Here is an 18,927-nt window from a genome sequence, read left to right as displayed (position 1 = left end):
TCTATATAAAATTTTGTATAAATATCTATCTTTCTAAAAATAATAAAAAGAGATAATCATATCTAACACTTGAGTTTTAATAACAAGGAGTTAGAAATTAATTTAAAATAAAAAAATATAATTGTATTATTGGTAAGGTAAATGAATTAAGAACTTTAATGCTAATACGACATATAAAAATCGTATCGACTCGGACTCGATCCATTTAATAATTGTGTCAAATTTTATAATTCATACTCATTTATTCGTGTCGTATTTTTGTTGGGCAATCGGATCGAATCAAATTTTACCAACTCTACTGTTGCAGTATTGTAGCGCTTGTTGTACAATGCCAAAGTGCCAATAATACAAGTCGACAATTTGACCACTATAATTTTGAAAATAGCTTATTTCAAATTAATATATTTCCAATATATACAAAATAATTTTTTTTAATATTACAATCAAAATTTCACTAAAGTCATATTTAAAATAATTTTATTATGGTGTACTTTTTAAAAACTTGAACTTAGAATTGGTAAAATTTATGTTCAATTATTTAAATGAAAATCTTTGAGATATAAATCCTCACCTTAGTACATAGTGAGAAAGAGAAGTTTACTACTTTACTAATTGATTTGTACTAAAATAGTTAATTAATTAAATTATGTATGTCTTTTTTCGTATGCAGATACTTGATTGTAGAACTTGTGTAAAAATATATAAACTGTGTGTTTATTTATGATTTTATTAAAATTGGAAATCCATGTGTTATTATCTTTTTTTCTTCTAGAAACTTTGGAATAATTCTATTATTATTACGTACACGTAATAATAAGCTGCTTCTGTGCCATTACCAATTAACCATCACTCGCCGGCATTATGTCAACTACCAAACTGTTAATAGTCAACATGTAACCAAAATCTCAATTTTATTTTATCTAATTAAGAATTTCATTTTTAATATTAAAAAACATTTTCATTCCTGTACCAGTACTCTCTCTGGGACTTTTGACATAGCAAATCAGAGATTGACACTTTCCCTCGCAATTGATTTTTTTTTTTTGTAAAAATTTCCTTCATTTGATGGGTAGCAAAGTTTTACCAAAATTGTAGAGAGGTAATTGCTAAGTTCCATCGTTTATAAAAAATTCAACATTCTCATTGCAGGCATGGTATCATGAAAATTTGACCAAGCTACACCAAGATGGTCAAAAGAAACTGCTTTGGAAAAATAAAAAAAAAACAAGCTTAATATTTTATTTACTATTTAGTATAATAACGAGTACAGCAAGAAATGTGTAGTTTATTTTGTAAAGGTCATCAAGATGGATCAATTAATGGCACAATCCGGCAATAAATAAATTTTGCATTTTTATTTGACCCAAGAGATCAATGATTGATATTTGATAGATACCATACAAATGTATTAAATTGAACAACCGATTCCAGATTTGTCTTTTAAAAAATAAGAACTTGATGAAGAAATTTGACATAAGACACTAAAATAGCGATGGAAAATTTCTATTTTTCTTCTCAATCTGAAACGGCAACATGAGAACTTCAGGATTCAAACCAAAAATCACTATCCGAAGCCATGTATGGCCAGTTAACCACTGCCATATGAGTTTACTCATCAGGTGATGGAAGATCATTGTTATATGATATTACCATATTCATATGAGATAAGAGAGTTTATTTAGCCTCAACCCCGTACCAAAGTTGATAAAAGGTTTAAGACAATGAGATGAATGCCGTAAAAACATCTGAAGTTCAGAAAGTCAACTGAGGATAATTTGAATCAGGATGAACCACCGCTCTCAAGGTGCATCGCATCCTTTTGTCTCACAACACATAAATGTAGAAACTATCATTTGATGCCAGAAAAATTGTCAGGAAAATGATTGCATTCTTGAGATCCCTGAAAATTCAAAAGACAATATGCTAACAAAAATTTCAAAACTGATTGTACGAAGTAAAGATGATAAACAGAATTGATGATGGCAAAATCTACAGTCTGCTCAATGATCCAATATCACCTTTGTTATGGACAACATGCAAATTACAGAATTTGGCCAGACTCTATATAGGCAGGACGAAATCACAAACATTCATTGTTCCTTTTCTCACCTCATGGTCCAGATTTTTTTCATTTCGATGGGGAAAGGAGTTTTGTTAAAAGCTAATCCAATGCAATTACTCTCTCATCCCCTCTTTCCGGCTAAACCATCTGAGTAGCTAACAGCTCTCATTCTTAAATATTGGAGTCGTAGTGAGTTATTAAATGTGTATCTTATTGCAAATAGCAGAGACCCAAGAAGAGAGCTTACCAAAATAAGTCTACCACGTAAATGATGGCAACACATATGATGGATACGCATCATATTTAGATACAAGAGTTTGAACAGAAGATAGATCTGCAACTTCTCCATAACTGCCAAGTCCAAGTTCAGTTGTATGGATCCCTCCAGTAATAAATACGGACTGGATTCCAGCTGCATTGGCACCCTTAATATCATGGTGAAGAGAGTCGCCCACAGCTATAGAATCACAAGCATCCACACCAACCATGGCCATAGCCGATTTATATATTATCTGATGAAATAATTAAAAGGAGTGAAAATACAGAGAACATAAAATGACCACAGAAAGATAAGGACAATAGACAGCCTAGTTAAAAGAATGTAAACAATCAAACGAAAGTGCAAATGCAGAGTGATGATGTCACCAATTTCATTTAGCTACTTCTATATACTGCAAAATCTCAAAATACATATGATGTTGCCATCACAACTAACCAAATCATAAATTCATGTATTACAATCTGAGATAAAGTTGGAATACACTGACATATTTGGACAAAAAATAAATTAAAGGAGTGCAATTGTGTTTGATGAGGTGTGGGTGAGTAGAAGGGAATAGCCAGTAGTATTGAGTTTAGCACTTATAGCTAATATTTGGTTAATTGAAATGACATAACAAAAGAGTGTGTGAGTAATAAGTGGTTTTCCTAAAAGTTGTCAAATTCAGTAATATAATGCAATAAACATCTGTGAAGGTAGGCCCAAAAGCAAAACAAAAGTTATACCAAAGGCAACCCAAAAGATATCATGTGAGAATGATCATTACAGCCACACGTATTATTGGATGTCAGTTTGTTTGACTAAAGACATACACCATCTACCACACACAGTCTGCTAAAAGTCCAAAAATATCAGGAAAAGGATAATAACACTACTAGAAAGAGAACAAAGTAATTGCACCACCTTATCAGGCTTTCCCATCCATCTCACTTCACCCCCAAGCTTTTCAAATTTAGATGCCAATGTACCTAGTATGATCAAAATACATTCATAACCAAATGGTAAACCAATAAAATTCCTAAATGTGAAATTCTTAGATATTGAGAAATTCCTACTCAATAACTTGTGAGATGAGTATATAATATCAACAGACACTAGGTTAAAGTTTTTTAAATCAAACAGAATCAAATCTGTCATCCTAGATATAATGTACTTTCCTGTGCCACATTGTGTGGTCTGAAGATCTCATTAACTAAAATATCTTTACCAGGCATGACACGCAGAGCCCTAGCTTCGACAGTCACATAATCTGGATTGGCAACCACCATGGGAATTTTCTTAGATGCACAAATTTCCAAAATTTTCTCGAGATCCTGAAGACTCATTGGGCGTACATCTCCAGAAGGAAGCCCCATGCCTTCAGTACCATGAGCTAAGATAAAATCAGCTTCTTCAACATTTTCCACAACTTTTAAGCCTAGACCCTGCAAACAACCAAAAGAAAACAAAAGCTACAATAAAATAAAATAAACTTTTACGTGGTGCAACATAATAAAATATCCTCTCAACTATGTACCAAATTATTCAAAACCATATCTCCTTAAAAGTTATATTCATGGCTGCAGTCAATCAAAACAAGAAAAAAACTGTCCTCATCTGAATGGGCAAATGACAAGAGAAGAAGTAACATTACAATCACTGCTGGGTGATTCTCGTTATAATGTTGTTAAACACTGAAAATTCCTCAGAAAAAGTCAGTAAATTAAAATCGGTTGGTTCCCTTGGGACAATTAGATTCAACCCTCAGAGCATTGCCAGAGTGTTAAAGACGTAAAATTCTGCCCCCATTAGTTTTTGCTTTATATGAATATCATTTCTAAGTTAAAGCTCCACAATTATGTCATTTCATGAAATCCTGTATCCACAAAAAGTTACAGGATTGCAGAAAAAGAGAGAAAGAGTTCTAAGTATTTCCAAAATAGAGGACTTATTTTTAAGCAAAATTGAGGAGGAAAAAAAAAGTGGGAATAAATATCAGCAAACAAAATAGTCAGAGAGCTCATACCTCAAGAGATATAGCACCTCTGTCACTCCAAGTCATGTGAATGCAAGACCTTCCTAGAGCTGCAAACCAAGCATCATCTCTCCTATTCATATAAATTCCAAAATATTTGAAATGTGCTTGTCCACTCAAAGCAACAGGTTCATAGAAAATCATGTTCAATATTATAGTTTCAAGGGAGGCAAAAAAAAAAAAAAATAACCCATCACAGGAAATGAAAAAGATAGGAGGATGATGAGAAAAGGTTAGAATGTTCAAGGAAAGTAAGTGAACCAAACCAATGGAATTTTGACAGGCACTAGTTATGGATAATTCTGCCATTTGAATAAGGGATGGCTTGGTTCAAAGTGCATATAATGCTGAATGAACAAGAGAATGGAAACGAATGGAGAAGATTAATAGTTGAGACAAGAAAGTTAAGTAGCTCAATTTGATAGATGCAAACTGCTAAATAGACTTACATAGTAATCATCACAGAGTCTAACATATTACAAATTGAGAAATAAATGATTTTTCAGTCCTTAATCACTGAAGATGCTATTACCAACCTTAGCAAGTACTGATGAGTCAATTCTCCACTGGTGATAGCTCCCGCAAAAAGCGAGGGATCGAAACCAAGGCTCTTCAGTTTGTCTATTGTTGTTGAAGCACGTCGTGAAGAATTACTAATGACAACCATTTTTGCGCCGGTTGTTGCCAGCATTTCTACTGCCACCAAGTAAAAGATTCTTAAGACACCGTGTCATTCATACTTGTCAGAAAGTCCAACCGAAAAATCCGAAGCTGTAAGGTGGACAAATCCAAGTAGCCAGACAAAATGTGCCGACACTTATGATACTCATTATGCACAAAAACAGAGTATCCGAGACATATCAAGAAAGACACATGGTTATTAGCACATGATGGAATGCAAGCTAAAAGCTTAAGCATTCCAATGAAATGAGTATCCACCACAAACATACTAACAATCCTGGAAAGCTAACGTATTATGTATGATATTATCTTTAGAAAAGCTAACCCCAAATGCCAAATCTCTCATGTGAAAACTTACATGTAGAAATTGCACCGGGATAAGGTTTTTTTCCATCATGAAGAACCCCAAATTGATCCAACAGCCATGCCTGCACCCACACCACCAACAGATTAACATATTTTGAAAACATGTAAACACATAAAAAATACTAATTATCTGGTGTTTCTCCAAAAAGCAATTGAATTTTTTTTCTAACTCGAAAACCACATTTTAAAATTACTATTTAAAAAAGAAAAAAGCTCCAACTTAATTACTAGTTAAGGAGAATAAGCACTGTAATTGCATTTTAATCCAAAAAAGCACTTTTGCATAGTCAACCAAAGCTGTTTAGCCAATTTGCAAATGAACTTCTAAACAAACACACACGCACCCTTTAACCATAAAAAGATTTCTTGCTTTACTTAAAACATAATTATTTTTCAATATTTTTGAGCAATTAAAGCTATCTAATTCAGCAGCCAACATCACTTGAAATAAATGATAGAAAACTAAAATTCAGATACGAGCGCCACACAAATGAAATGATAAAACTGACACTGGGCAAAACATTTAAATTTTGGGAGAAGCTGAAAAATGGGGAAAAGTAAGGTGACATTTGGTTTGATTACCTTGAAACGGCGCGTTTCGGCGATATGGCGAAGTCCGTTGAGGGTCTGAAAAAGGTGAGGGTCATTGGATTGAACAGAGCATTTTGCAATCATTGTTTATTTCTTATTTTTATTTTTAAATTTTTAAAATTTAAATTTTTTTTTTTTTTGGGGGGGTTTTCAGAATTCAGAAAACAGTTTCAATTTTGAGGTCTATGGAACTGGCTACAAGCAGCTTTTCAACTTCAATTAAAAACCAACTGTAGCCAGAAGCAGTCCGGCGAGAGCCTTTAGACAGTGAGGAGAGAGAAGAAAATGAGAAATAAGCCTAATAGGCTAATAGAGTAAAATATCATAGGAGTCCCTATTTTTAAAACAATCTGCAACGATACCAATTTTTTTAATTTTCTTTTACTTCCCCACCTACGACAGCCTCGTGTTATCTCGATATTAGTTCTAAACCATATTAATTGTTAGAATAATAATATAGTCACAAACTCTTATATAAATTTATTTTGTACAAATTGATGTGACGTTAATTCATTGGTTGAATTAAATATATCTTAACTCACATGATTTATTTTTATTATTTTATATTTTTATTCAACTAATGAATTAATAAGATATCAATTTATACAAAATAAATTTGTACAAGAGTTTGTGGTTGTATCATCACTCTAATTATTAATATTTACTCTTCATACTAAATATTAATAACTACCTTGATATTAATAATTAATCAAAATGTCACATTAATTTTATCATTTGTTACTCTTTCTTTTATCTTTTTTTTCTTATAATCAACTAAATCGAGTTACTTAAAAATTTTGATTTTTAAAATTTTTTTTATTTAACTTAATAATAAATCAATTTCTTCCTTATTTATGTACCCTATAATAAACTTTACTTGCTCTAGGTACCCATAATTTTTTAATAATTAATTTTTTATAACATAAAATTATTATTTAAAAATATAACTTATATTATATGAGATTATAATTAATATTTATAAATTAAATTATTATTCTACTTTTTATCTTTTTTAATATTCGTGGATAATAATTGATTTTAACATGGCATAAAAGTGAGAAAAATTCAAAACGGTTTGTGTTTGGTTCGGTTCATCATTCATTTCTTATCCAAAAAACCGAATGCTAAAGGGAAAACGCTGAAGCTCAGTGGCTCACAAACCCACTGCTCTTCGCGCCATCTACTACCGTCCCTGCTGCTGGCCGTTTGCCATTTGTAAAGGTTAGTTTCTGTTTTGGCTTTTTCATTCAAATCTTTTTTAATTACAGATTTTGAAATACTGCTGTCGGATGCTTGCTGCTACCCAAAATTTTGACTTGTATTTTATCTTGGTTTCTTTTTTGGAGTTGTCTTTGAATAAAACTTTAGCTTTCTTAGAAGTACATTGTTGTACCTGTCTTATGTGCTTGCCATAAAATGACATGTGCAAAAGAGGTAATGAATGTGTATTTGTGCATATGGGGTTGGCACAAACTTGTGGATTCATTGTGAGTAAGAATAAGATTAGAAGTGGACCGGTAAAATAAGATACTTTTTGTCTTGGTCACGAGTATTATTCTCACTAGAATTCAGTTTTTTAGGTTGTTGTGCTGATTGGAATATTTGATGCAGATTCTGAAACATAATCCCGCCAGCACAACCCATCACCACTCCTCAACTTCTGTAATGCTGAGGCGGCGTTTGCTACCTTTGCCGCTGGTGATTTATCAAAACCTTCTAGTTCCTCCAACATGCGCCTCTCCACTTCAATCTTCACCCATCCAACCACCACCGCTCACCCACCAAAATTCTACAAGGAACCCGTTTTCCGAATCCAAGCAATAAAGCGGAGCCCTGGTCCAATCCAAGAACTGGGAATCCAGAAAGAGGCAGAGAAGGACTTGTCTAAGATTCTGAGAACTGAATTTGCCATTAAGAATATCGAAAAGAAAGTGAGCTCGAAGAAGTACAAAAATTTGTGGCCTAAACCAGTTTTAGAAGCTCTTGATGAGGCTATCAAACAAAAGAAATGGCAACTTGCTCTCAAGGTTTGATTTTTTTCTTTTTCTTTTTATAGTTTTTTTAGTTTTACTGGGTTATGGGGTTTTCATGTGTCTCCATATTTAACGTGGAGTTGTGACAAGTATGTTTATGATTTAGTTAGCTACTTCATTAATTATACGTGCACAACTGTACAGGTAGCACAATTTTAAAACTCAGTGTGGATAATGTTGACGTTGGGGATTAAACCAGACAAAGTTATGCAATAGTGTTGCAGAATATAATATGGGCAACTTGCACACTAGATCATTGCTCATTGAGTAATATCCATAAATTATTGTCATACTAGTTGCCACATCAGTTTGTATGCATAACTTTACATGTCTTGTTGAGTTTTATGTGTATTGATACATAGTTGCTACTTTGGTTGTACTTCAACTATTTTGTTCTTTCTTCTGAAATAAAAACCTATTCCCTATCATAGATTTTTGGACTTCTGCGTCAGCAGCAGTGGTATCAAGCAAGAGGTCAAACATTTACAAAGCTTATAGTAATGCTTGGCAAGTGCAAGCAACCTGATCAGGCAAGTTTGCTGTTTGAGGTCATGTTGTCTGATGGGCTGAAACCGAGTGTTGATGTTTATACAGCTCTTGTGAGTGCTTATGGCCATAGTGGCCTTCTTGATGAGGCGTTTTCAACCATAAATGATATGAAATCAGTCTCAGCCTGCAAACCTGATGTATATACATATTCTATTCTTATCAAATCTTGCACGAAGTTCCATCGATTTGATCTGATTGAAAAAATTCTTGCTGAGATGTCTTATCTAGGAATTGAATGTAGCGCAGTTACATATAATACAATTATTGATGGATATGGCAAGGCTAAAAAGTTTGAAGAGATGGAGAGCTCGTTTTCTGCTATGGTTGAAAGTGGCGGCTGCCATCCTGATATTTTCACATTAAATTCAATGATTTCAGCTTATGGGAATAGTGGGAACATTGAGAAAATGGAGAAATGGTACAACGAATTTAATCTTATGGGAGTGAAGGCAGACATTCAGACATTAAATATCCTAACTAAGTCATATGGAAGAGCAGGAATGTATGATAAGATGAGGTCTGTTATGGATTTCATGCAGAAAAGATTCTTCTTCCCTACAGTTGTTACTTATAATATAGTTATCGAGACATTTGGGAAGGCCGGACACATTGAGAAAATGGAGGAATACTTCAAGAAAATGAAACATAGGGGAATGAAACCTAACTCCATTACATACTGCTCTCTAGTTAGTGCTTACAGTAAAGCTGGGCTTATTATGAAGGTTGATTCAATTTTGAGGCAGGTAGAGAATTCGGATGTAATACTGGATACTCCATTTTTCAACTGCATCATCAGTGCCTATGGTCAGGCTGGTGATGTAGAGAAGATGGGTGAGTTGTTTTTGACAATGAAAGAAAGACATTGTGTGCCTGATAATATCACGTTTGCCACGATGATCCAAGCCTACAATGCACTGGGAATGACTGAGGCTGCTCAAAATCTGGAAAATAAAATGATTGCTATGAAGGAAAATTCAGGTATTCGGAGTACCTTCTTCATCTCATGCTAGTGTTGATTTGCTGGTATGTGAGAATTTTTCACAAGACTGGGTTTTCTCTGCTGACTATTTTTACTGTTGCAACATTATATTAGTGCCAATAGCCAATGATTTTTGACATCATTGGTTGTGCACTTGGAGAGTTCTGATTAAAGAGATTTTATGGCTTGGAACTCATTGGGTGTTAAATCACAAATATTTGTGGAACTTAGACTTTTTTAACGAACTTGAGTTTTGAACTTATGATATGAACTATGAAGCTTATCATGTTATTGTCTTCACTCAGGTAAAAAGCTGATTCAGTGCTAGTATGATCAATTACAAGCAAGAAAAGCAACCTTTAAAATTGGAAATCAAAACATCAACGATGATCAGAATTAGGGAAAACCTTCTGCTGGCTTGGGTGTTTGTGAGTACTCAGAAAGATTCATTGGCATTTGGTTGTGTTTAATGTCTTCTGCCAAAGGTAACCGCTGCATTCAATTTCTCAAGTTATCTGCATACATCATTCTTTGGATTGTGCTTTAGACTATGAAAAGCCTAGGTCATGTAGAATCCATAAGTCGGCAATTTTGGATAAATGTTACATACTCCCGCGATTTTGAGAGCATGGATTATAGTCATTAACATTCTGTTTGATTCAATTTTCCTAGAAAAAGTATAGTGGATAAGAAAAGTAAAGGAAATGAAAGTTTTGTTATCTTTTCTGCATCTTTGTTTTCACTACGTTTTCCTGTTCATTTGCAGCATCTATGTTGTTCTCAGAAGCAGACAACCTTCAGTGTGTCTAGATTCCCATGGTCGTTTCAAGCTCAAGAAGCTCGAGTGAGAGCCATACCAGCAACTTCTGCTCTGCCACGCACCAAAATTGTATTACCCCAGTGCAATCCCGCCATGCATTATGCATATGTACGTCAGCATAAACACTTTTTTTGTTGGAACTTCTGTATACCATCTTTGCGAATAACTTGAAAGCTGGAGCAATATAAAGGGGATGGACACGGAGATTTTGTTAAGCAATGCAATGTAAAGGGAATGGACATGAAGATTTTGTAAAACAATGTATTGCAGAGTTTGCTTTAGTGCATGTAAACAGGTCTTGGTACTCTTCGGTCATATTCAGAGATTTTGTATTCAGAATTTACATACGGCTGTTAGATTTTAACTAAAGAGAAATGTTGATCTTTAATCAGCAAATGGAGCTTTCTAGTCTCGTCCAAACTTTCATCTACGTCAGAAAATCAACTGGACCTATCTTTACGGGCCAAACAATTGCGCTGTTCTTAGTTTGGGCTGGGCTTGGATTTAGTGGGCCTCTGGCCCATGGTCATTGCCGTGAGCAAAATCTGAAGTGTATGAAACGTCCAAGAAAGGCTTTCAAGTGATGCAATTATTGCACCGTGGCAGATATGAGTTTGGTGATTAATTAAACTATCATCCACTACCTTTCATTCGCCATTTGCAAAATTTTCCGTTATGGTCGGTATTAATACATAATTGCAATAATATAAAAATTAAAACAACTCAAAAAAAAAAAAAATCATTAGCTTACGGATGAATGGATGTTTACTTATGCCAAATGTCAAAAGGTAAAACAAAAGTATTTAAGAAAATTACAAAGTCGTTGCTGAAAAGAAATTTCATATAAGGGGCAAATAGCAATCTCCCATTCTCAATTGATGTGCCAAAGTGGAAACATCATGAATTCGAGCAACCAAAGCGACATGTTTACAATGCCAGTTGAAGCACAGAGATATTACACCATCTACGTGCACACTAAAACAATTCAAAAGCTATATTATTATTATTATAATTTATATAAAATAGATGCAACTCTTGATATATTTCTTCCCAATACCAATATAAAGGAATCCATATTGACTCTTCAAGTCATTGCATACAAAAAACTTTGCACAAAATAAAATGAAAACGAATAAGTGACAAGTCTCATCGAGAGAGAGAGAGAGAGAGACACTATTCAGAAGGCCCATTTACGGGCTTTCCTTTCTCTCTAAGCTTGGCCACAGCTTGCTTCATGGCCTCCTTCCTCTTCTTGCTAGCTAATACCTTTGCTTGCACGCCACTCACATTTGGGTCCTTCTTCTCCTCCGGCTGAGGCGGCGGAGGCCTCCGCGCTGCCGCATTTGCATTCCGATCACCAGTGACGTTCAAGCCCAGCACTGCCCCGGCCAAGCCTAATGCCACATTCCTATACCATGAAAATGGACCCATCCCACACAATTCATAATGCTGAGTAACAATATGCAATGCACTAACATATATACACTAACTCAAGAAACATATGAACATAATAACAAACCTGCGGTGTATGAGTTTATCATCCGGGGCCTGCTCATAATGCTGATCGCAAGCCCAAACTCTATGGAAACAAACAGAAGGGGCGTTTAGTTTTTTGTTAGATTTGGTTGAGATGGGTGTTGAAGTTGTGGGAGGAGCAGTGGTTAGTGAATGGGCCATAATGATGATGATGACTCTATCTCGCTTTGGGGTGTTTTTCTTGAGTTGAATTCTAACAAAATTTTGAAGACCATTTCGTTTAATTTTATTTTTTTAGTCAATTTGTTTGTGGTTGTGTTTGTGTTTTGTGTTGGTGAGTGAATGAAATTGTATGTGGCTAGTGTTCGAAGGTTTAGATGTAAAAGGAAGTGGAATTGGAAATTCATTGGTTGTTTGTGGATAAGGTTACAAATTTTGTGGACCCTTTGATTCGATTTCATATCTCACTATTTTTCTCTTTCGATGCTTTTCTCTAATTTAGCTGCATTGGGATGGATCATGGACTTTGTTAAATGCTAAGGTGTGATAAAATATGATTCTGGGTTGCTTTTTACAAACCGCCTTTTAGTCTGCTAGTGTGGACAACTAACCTTTTAGTTTTAGAACCTATTTAGAGTTGAGGTTAAATAATTATAAAATATTTAGTAAATATTAATTGTTATATTTTAAAAATTTTATTGATATAATTTTTTATTTGTATGATGAAAAATCAATTATATTTTTAATAATTTTGTTAGAATTATTATTTAAAAATTATATTTACTACATACTATTAACTTTTATCTTATAATTATAATTTTTTCCCCAACAATTGTAACTTAAAAAAATTACGGCATCTCAATCCCAAACAAGAGTTTATTCTTGAGATCACCGTGAGAACCTATTGGTTTTATTCTTAAGGTCGATGATTTAAGTATTTCTATACGTATTATAAATATTAATTTTTTAAAAGTAATCTGACTTGTTTTAAACCTAGATAGTAGATATTCAAACTACACCATAATAAATAAATAAATTTATTTCTAAGTTCAACTATTTAGATTGTAAAAGAATTTACTTTAAAAAATTAAGGAAACCTTCACTACAAAATGATTATATGTATGCAGACATATATAGATAACTTTTCTAATAGGTAGGATAATTATACTTTTGACCTAGAATGTTAATTTTCTAACCATCAAACATCATATGATTGTCGCCTTCTGCATCAAAAAGTGGGTGCATAATTTAGATTGTAGAGGATCATCAAATAAGTGATAATCTGCTCTCAAATTATGTTTAATAATTACTTATTTTGTGACGAGTGTAATTGGATTGAAAGAACAATCTAATCAACATAATTTGACAACTAAAATAAATATTTTCAATAAATTATTTGAGAATAACTAAAATATGTACCACCAAATTTGCAAACTTTCACATTGAAGGTACGTTACGGTTATAATTAATCAACAATTTTTTTAACGAATTCAACAATTAATGATTCTTTTTTTTTTTTCTCTTTTTTGGATGAAATCAACAATTAATGATTGAAGAAGCGTGACGATATTCCATCATCAAAATGATGTATAGGTCACCCATCGGTACATCAGTTGTATCAAAATTTAAACTAACAAAAGTAGATGTACCTTCGTTAAACATCAAATTTTACAATATTTAGAACTATGATGAGATTAGACAAGTAATTTATATATTTTCTAAAGTCCTAATGAGACAAATAATAGGAGCCGCCTATGTTGCAACAGTTGCAACATACCACTACTTTTTGTCATTTTGTAATTTAACCATTGGATCCAAGGGCAAGAATGGTAAAAGCAAATCCAACGGCAGGGTGTATTTATTTTGGTTTTTTTCATTGCAATCCCTCTTATGTTTTGAAATGCCAGGAAAAAATATAATTATTATTATTTTATTTATTAGATTAGTTGTTAAATGATATGAATAAGGAATAAGTATGAAATTTAAGAGGACTTTTATTATTGATATTAGGCAATTACAATGCATGATTTAATACTCGTTTATTTATTCCACAAATTCATAAATATTTCGTAATTTATTAATTATTACTATCATTTCTAGATCTACTCTCATTATTTAAATTTATTAATAATTATATATTAATTATTATTTTTATATTAATTATTAATATATAAATATAATATGATATAATAAAATAATATTATAATATAATTTATTTTTAATATTATAATTATTATAGTAAAAATAAAAATATAATTTAAATATATTTAATGTTTCAATTAAGACAAAAGTTAGCACACTATAGTAAATTATATAATTGACTACAATCTAATTTTTAAAACTTCCAAACATAGGTAAGTAATAAATTAATGTGAACAATATTATAACAATATACAATATTATGTTCTAAACACATTCTAATGGTACGTTTATTAAATAAGAATTGAAATGAGCTAGAATTGTAATAAAGAATTTGAATTAAAATAAGTTATTTACTTGAGCTATAGGAATTGGAATCGGAATGAACAACATTCTCATTGATGTGTTTACTTTATTTTATAATTGAAATAGACTATTACAAGTTATTAAAATGTCATTTATTAATTGTGTCCCTAATATTATTTGTATATATTATAATTAAACAATAATAATAATAAAACTAAAAATTATAATTATGACAATAATGTTAATTAAAACAAAAAATTAAAAAATTTAACAATAACAACAAAATTAACTGAAATAATAATATTAATAATGATAATAATAAAAATTATTAATAAGTTTTAATAATAATAGTAATAACAACAATAATTAATAATAATTAAAATAATAAAGTTAATATATTTTAATAACAATAATTTTAATCATAACAAGATAAATATTAATATTAATGAATTACTTACAGTATAATAACAATTAAAATAATAAAAGAAATAAATTTTAATAATAATAATGACAGTAAAAATCATAAATAATAATAATTAAAATAAATAAAAATAATAAAATTTAATAGAAATAATAATAATAATAATAATAATAATAATAATAAATTAAAATTCTTTTCAAATGTCATTTTATTCTAAAAATGGACTTATATGTAAAAGTTTGTTACGTTTAGTGGCTATTGAATTTTGTAGAAAATATAAGGTAGTGTGGTGTAATCTAACACAAAATGACAAAAATTATTGTATGTTGCAACTGTTGCAACATAGGCGGACCCCAAATAATAATCATCCTTTTGGCATCAAGAATAGAAATTAATTGTATTGGGAACAGAGGAGCTGGCCAATTTAACATTAAGTCAAAATTGAAATTGCATTTCAACAAAGCTAAAAATCTCAAAACCTTGTTATCTAATGAGAAATCCAAGCTGCAAAATTGCCAAAACAGAAGATAAAAATAAAATAAAATAAAATAAAAATAAAAACTGGGCAAAGAAACATTTTTAGGTTCTAGGAACTGCAACAAATGTGTACTGCAGATTCGCCACATTTCGAATTCATATCTAGTTATGATGCTTTCATTCGTCATCCTCATCAACTGCCGAGTTAAGGGCATTCAGCCTTTCAACCAGCTTCGCCTTCCTTTCCTCGTAAGTAAGCTTCTTCAAATTATACCTGAGATGCAAACATAAATAACTACATTAACATCAAGGAAAGACACAAAGACAGCTTGAAATAAAAAAATCATTAGCATTTCCAAATATTTCCCCTTAACAAGTGACGTGGACTAACCCATCTAGTCAAAAAATAAGTACCATTCAATCTCAAAGAAAACATCAATAACTTCTACTGAAAACATGTACAAAAGATGAGGTTGGATACTTGAATGGGTTCTCATTTTATTCACTCTGTACATTACAGAAAAATTAGTTCAATTCTCTACATTCCTAAGAGGAGGTTAGGTACTCGTTTTTATTCACTCCATACATTACAAAAATTAGTTCAATTCTTCACATTTCTTTGGCTGGTCAATAATGCAATGCAAACAACATTCCCAAGGCATTCTGACAACTATGACTGTAAAAAATCATCGAAGGATGGGCATATAAATCCAGCATAAAAAGGCAAATGCATATGGAAACGTTCATATTTATGTATATATCTATAAAGGAGTTAAGCATGCATAAAAAAAGCAAACAATAAAGAATGTCATCATATATATATATATATATATATATATTACCTCTTATGTTCTTTGGGAGCTGGCTTCTCAGATTTCTTCGTTGTAGGATCTGCACGAATGGCAGCATGAACCTTCTTGTACAGTGCCTCCAAGCCATCAGCATCAATTCCTTTCTTGATGTACTCAGTGAAGTGAGATTGATACTTCTCTGGCTCATCTTCCATCAATGTCTAACAGCCACAAAGACAAAAGTTAATATATCACTTCAGCGCTGAGAGATAGATCCAAAGATATCACTGAAGGTTATCAAATATCATAAACTAGTAAATTAAAGATAATGAATGAAAAATTCGGCCATACACTCATGTAAGCAGCAACATGTCCACCATAGATATACTTGCGGTGAACCTCAGCATCCAGCTGCTTGCCGTCCTTTGAAAAACCAGCAAACCTCTTGTCACTATGAGGAATGTCCAATCCACCATCTAATGCTCCCTGTAATTATAGATTAAAAAAAAAAGGTGTAAACAACAATGCACAGCGACCAAAACTATGGACAGGAAAGTGAAAACTTTTACCAAGAAAATATGCCTAAAAAGTTCTAAAACCAGCCAAAAGATTCTATTACTACACAATTGAAAGGTAAGCATTTGTTTGTTAAACTAATCACCTAAGAGGTTTTACAACAATAAATTATATGAAACCAAGATCACAAAGAATGGTATATAATCTGATTGAATGCACAGTTTATGATACCTTCAGAGCACCAAACACACGGTTTCCAGTTGTTGTTTTGATGAGCCCAACATCAAGGAGAGCACGGAATGGCCTCCTTGTATCAGCTGGTTCGACAGAGTAATCCTCTCCAGTAGCCTAACAATTAGAAGTATTAACTCTAGAAATCTAATCTCCTCAAAAGTTAACAGTAGTTTCTAAGAATGTTTCTTCTTACTCAAATCAGGCTAAGACACTTAAAATGTACCTCAACATTGCCCTCATACTCATCATCCATTTCAAGCATCTTCAAGACACGACGAGCCAAAAGAAGCCCAGTGCAATAAGCTGACCACATTTTTAATACAAAGCAATTAAGAATTACACTTCTATGATATAGCCAAAGACTAGGACATAATAGGACACAGAAGAAAACCAAAAGTTTTAATATACCTGCAGCATAGTTTGTAAGACCTACTTCAAGTCCATAACGAGGAAGCTCATGGGCATAAGCAGCAGCAAGGACAGAATCACCAACAATGTTGGCTGACACTATCTGTGCAATGATGTCCTTGTTTGTCTAATCCCATGGTAAAGGATGGAACATGAATAGAAATTACGCTGACTCATTAAAGCATCACTCAATAACATATTCCTGATACCATTCTGGACAAAATAGGATAACCGATACTGTGTGCAAGCATTTACAGACTAATTCTAGGTAAATGGGAAAAAAAGGCAATATTTAAAATGCATTTCAAGTGATTTCCCTACAAAAACAACAACATTCTTTACAATTTAAAAGCACTTCAGACCATTCCAAATGCACTGAAATACCAAAGGTAAACAATAGACAAATAGAATAAACTATGACTACCTGTTATCATGATCACAGAGTGACAAAAAGCAATTGAAGGATACGAATCGGACAACAAATCGGTACTTGGGTGTGTTGTACTTATTCTTGTCCTGATTAATCAGGCGAATTCTAGCTCTGTAATCAGTCTTTCCCTCTACAGAAAAACCACACAAAATTAAATAAAGCAATAAATATATAAACAAAAAAGCAGATTTAATTAACAAAAAGAAAAGGTACAAAAATTACCTCTTCTTCTCTTGTACTTAACCTGGAACCGCTTGAAGTAAGCCTTGGATTTCTGAGCCTTGACAAAGGCCTACAAACACGAAATCGTATTGTGACTCAAAACAAATAATAGTGCAGAGAAACTAATTTCACTTGCTGAACAAAACTGGATCTTTTTAATGAAGAAAAGCACAAACCCATCAATGTATTTTCCTATAAATCGTATAGTTAGAACAAAAGTTTCCACTTATTTTAGCACAATAACAAAAATAACCCAAAAATGTCAACTCTTTCTACTACTACTTTCCCACATTTTCTTGCTAAGCAAACAGAGGTGTATCTTACCATTGCTCGAACTTTCGAATTGTAAGAGAAAAGGAGAGGGAAGGAGAGACGGCTAAGGAGTGCATGAACATAAAGAAGATTGATATATAAACCCTAGAACCATGAAAAGACCTAAGCGAGGATTATTAGATCGACGGCTAAGATTTGTTTGCCTAGTGGGCGCTAGGGTTTCTCTCAGTTAAGGGTATTTTGGTCTTTTGGTGCATATCACTCTGGATTAATGAACTGTACCGGGTTTTATTATTATTATTATTAAACAAATTAATAGAAAGTTTCATTAATATTGTTCTAGAGAAATTAATTTTTTTATGATTATTTGATATATAATAATATAAATGATAGAAATGAGAATTCATCCTTATAGATGAAATATGATTTTTTTCCTATATATTATTTTACCAAAATAAAGTTAGATTCAAGTCTTAAATTTAAAATTATTAATTATATCACTTTTAGGGATCTACCGGTTAAAATAAACGGGCGCTCCTAAAATGAATAGTGAATTTAATATTTCTAAGGTTGAAATAAAATTTTCTTGAATCTGAATAAGGTTTTAAATAACAATTATTATTCTTCATAGCATTGCTTTACAAGAAGGCGGTGGCAATCACCTTCCAAGTTCCCATTGGTGTTTGTTTGAAGGTTATGCGTAACATGGTCGCAACAACAATCTTTTTAAATCCATCGTCAATACGCATAATACATGCATCATTCTTACCCAAAAATTTCATCCTCATTCATTTTATACACTATTATTATTTTTCTATTTCATTTTTATTTACTTATTTTTTTATTATTTTTTCCTTGC

General features: G+C 32.2%; 4 protein-coding genes across 7 annotated transcripts; 1 reads left to right on the top strand and 3 right to left on the bottom strand.

Annotated features, from left to right (window-relative positions):
- Positions 1 to 1,496: 1,496 nt before the first annotated feature.
- On the bottom strand, positions 1,497 to 6,096 carry LOC18047682. Of its 4 annotated transcripts, none has more exons than XM_006442132.2 (8): positions 5,986 to 6,096; positions 5,396 to 5,465; positions 4,893 to 5,052; positions 4,348 to 4,429; positions 3,550 to 3,766; positions 3,246 to 3,310; positions 2,310 to 2,574; positions 1,497 to 1,900 (listed from the first exon to the last, which is right to left on the bottom strand). In XM_006442132.2, the coding sequence occupies exons 1-7, from the start codon at positions 6,076 to 6,078 to the stop codon at positions 2,320 to 2,322; spliced, it is 942 nt and encodes a 313-aa protein (XP_006442195.1). In that variant the 5' UTR covers positions 6,079 to 6,096; the 3' UTR covers positions 1,497 to 1,900; positions 2,310 to 2,319. The 4 variants fall into 4 exon arrangements, with proteins under 4 accessions (XP_006442195.1, XP_024044560.1, XP_024044559.1 ...); XM_024188792.1 differs by having other exon boundaries at positions 2,310 to 2,519; XM_024188791.1 differs by lacking the exon at positions 1,497 to 1,900 and having other exon boundaries at positions 2,060 to 2,519.
- Positions 6,097 to 7,058: 962 nt separating this feature from the next.
- On the top strand, positions 7,059 to 10,720 carry LOC18047681 (pentatricopeptide repeat-containing protein At3g53170). Its single transcript, XM_006442130.2, has 5 exons — positions 7,059 to 7,215; positions 7,606 to 8,021; positions 8,459 to 9,554; positions 9,861 to 10,040; positions 10,322 to 10,720. The coding sequence occupies exons 2-4, from the start codon at positions 7,725 to 7,727 to the stop codon at positions 9,881 to 9,883; spliced, it is 1,416 nt and encodes a 471-aa protein (XP_006442193.1). The 5' UTR covers positions 7,059 to 7,215; positions 7,606 to 7,724; the 3' UTR covers positions 9,884 to 10,040; positions 10,322 to 10,720.
- A 702-nt stretch (positions 10,721 to 11,422) lies between these two features.
- On the bottom strand, positions 11,423 to 12,130 carry LOC18047680. Its single transcript, XM_006442129.2, has 2 exons — positions 11,895 to 12,130; positions 11,423 to 11,783 (listed from the first exon to the last, which is right to left on the bottom strand). The coding sequence occupies exons 1-2, from the start codon at positions 12,050 to 12,052 to the stop codon at positions 11,549 to 11,551; spliced, it is 393 nt and encodes a 130-aa protein (XP_006442192.1). The 5' UTR covers positions 12,053 to 12,130; the 3' UTR covers positions 11,423 to 11,548.
- Positions 12,131 to 15,144: 3,014 nt separating this feature from the next.
- Positions 15,145 to 18,221, bottom strand: LOC18047679 (60S ribosomal protein L5). The gene is made up of 9 exons (XM_024189190.1): positions 18,120 to 18,221; positions 17,796 to 17,865; positions 17,612 to 17,703; positions 17,144 to 17,270; positions 16,959 to 17,038; positions 16,733 to 16,849; positions 16,337 to 16,471; positions 16,037 to 16,206; positions 15,145 to 15,468 (listed from the first exon to the last, which is right to left on the bottom strand). The coding sequence occupies exons 1-9, from the start codon at positions 18,120 to 18,122 to the stop codon at positions 15,372 to 15,374; spliced, it is 891 nt and encodes a 296-aa protein (XP_024044958.1). The 5' UTR covers positions 18,123 to 18,221; the 3' UTR covers positions 15,145 to 15,371.
- Positions 18,222 to 18,927: the final 706 nt, after the last annotated feature.

The sequence above is a fragment of the Citrus clementina genome, unplaced genomic scaffold (genome assembly GCF_000493195.1).
Source record: "Citrus clementina cultivar Clemenules unplaced genomic scaffold, Citrus_clementina_v1.0 scaffold_3, whole genome shotgun sequence".
In the NCBI taxonomy this organism is placed as follows: Eukaryota; Viridiplantae; Streptophyta; class Magnoliopsida; order Sapindales; family Rutaceae; genus Citrus; species Citrus x clementina.
The sequence above is the reverse complement of the archived record's forward strand: the minus strand, read 5'-3'. Positions and strand labels throughout refer to the sequence as shown.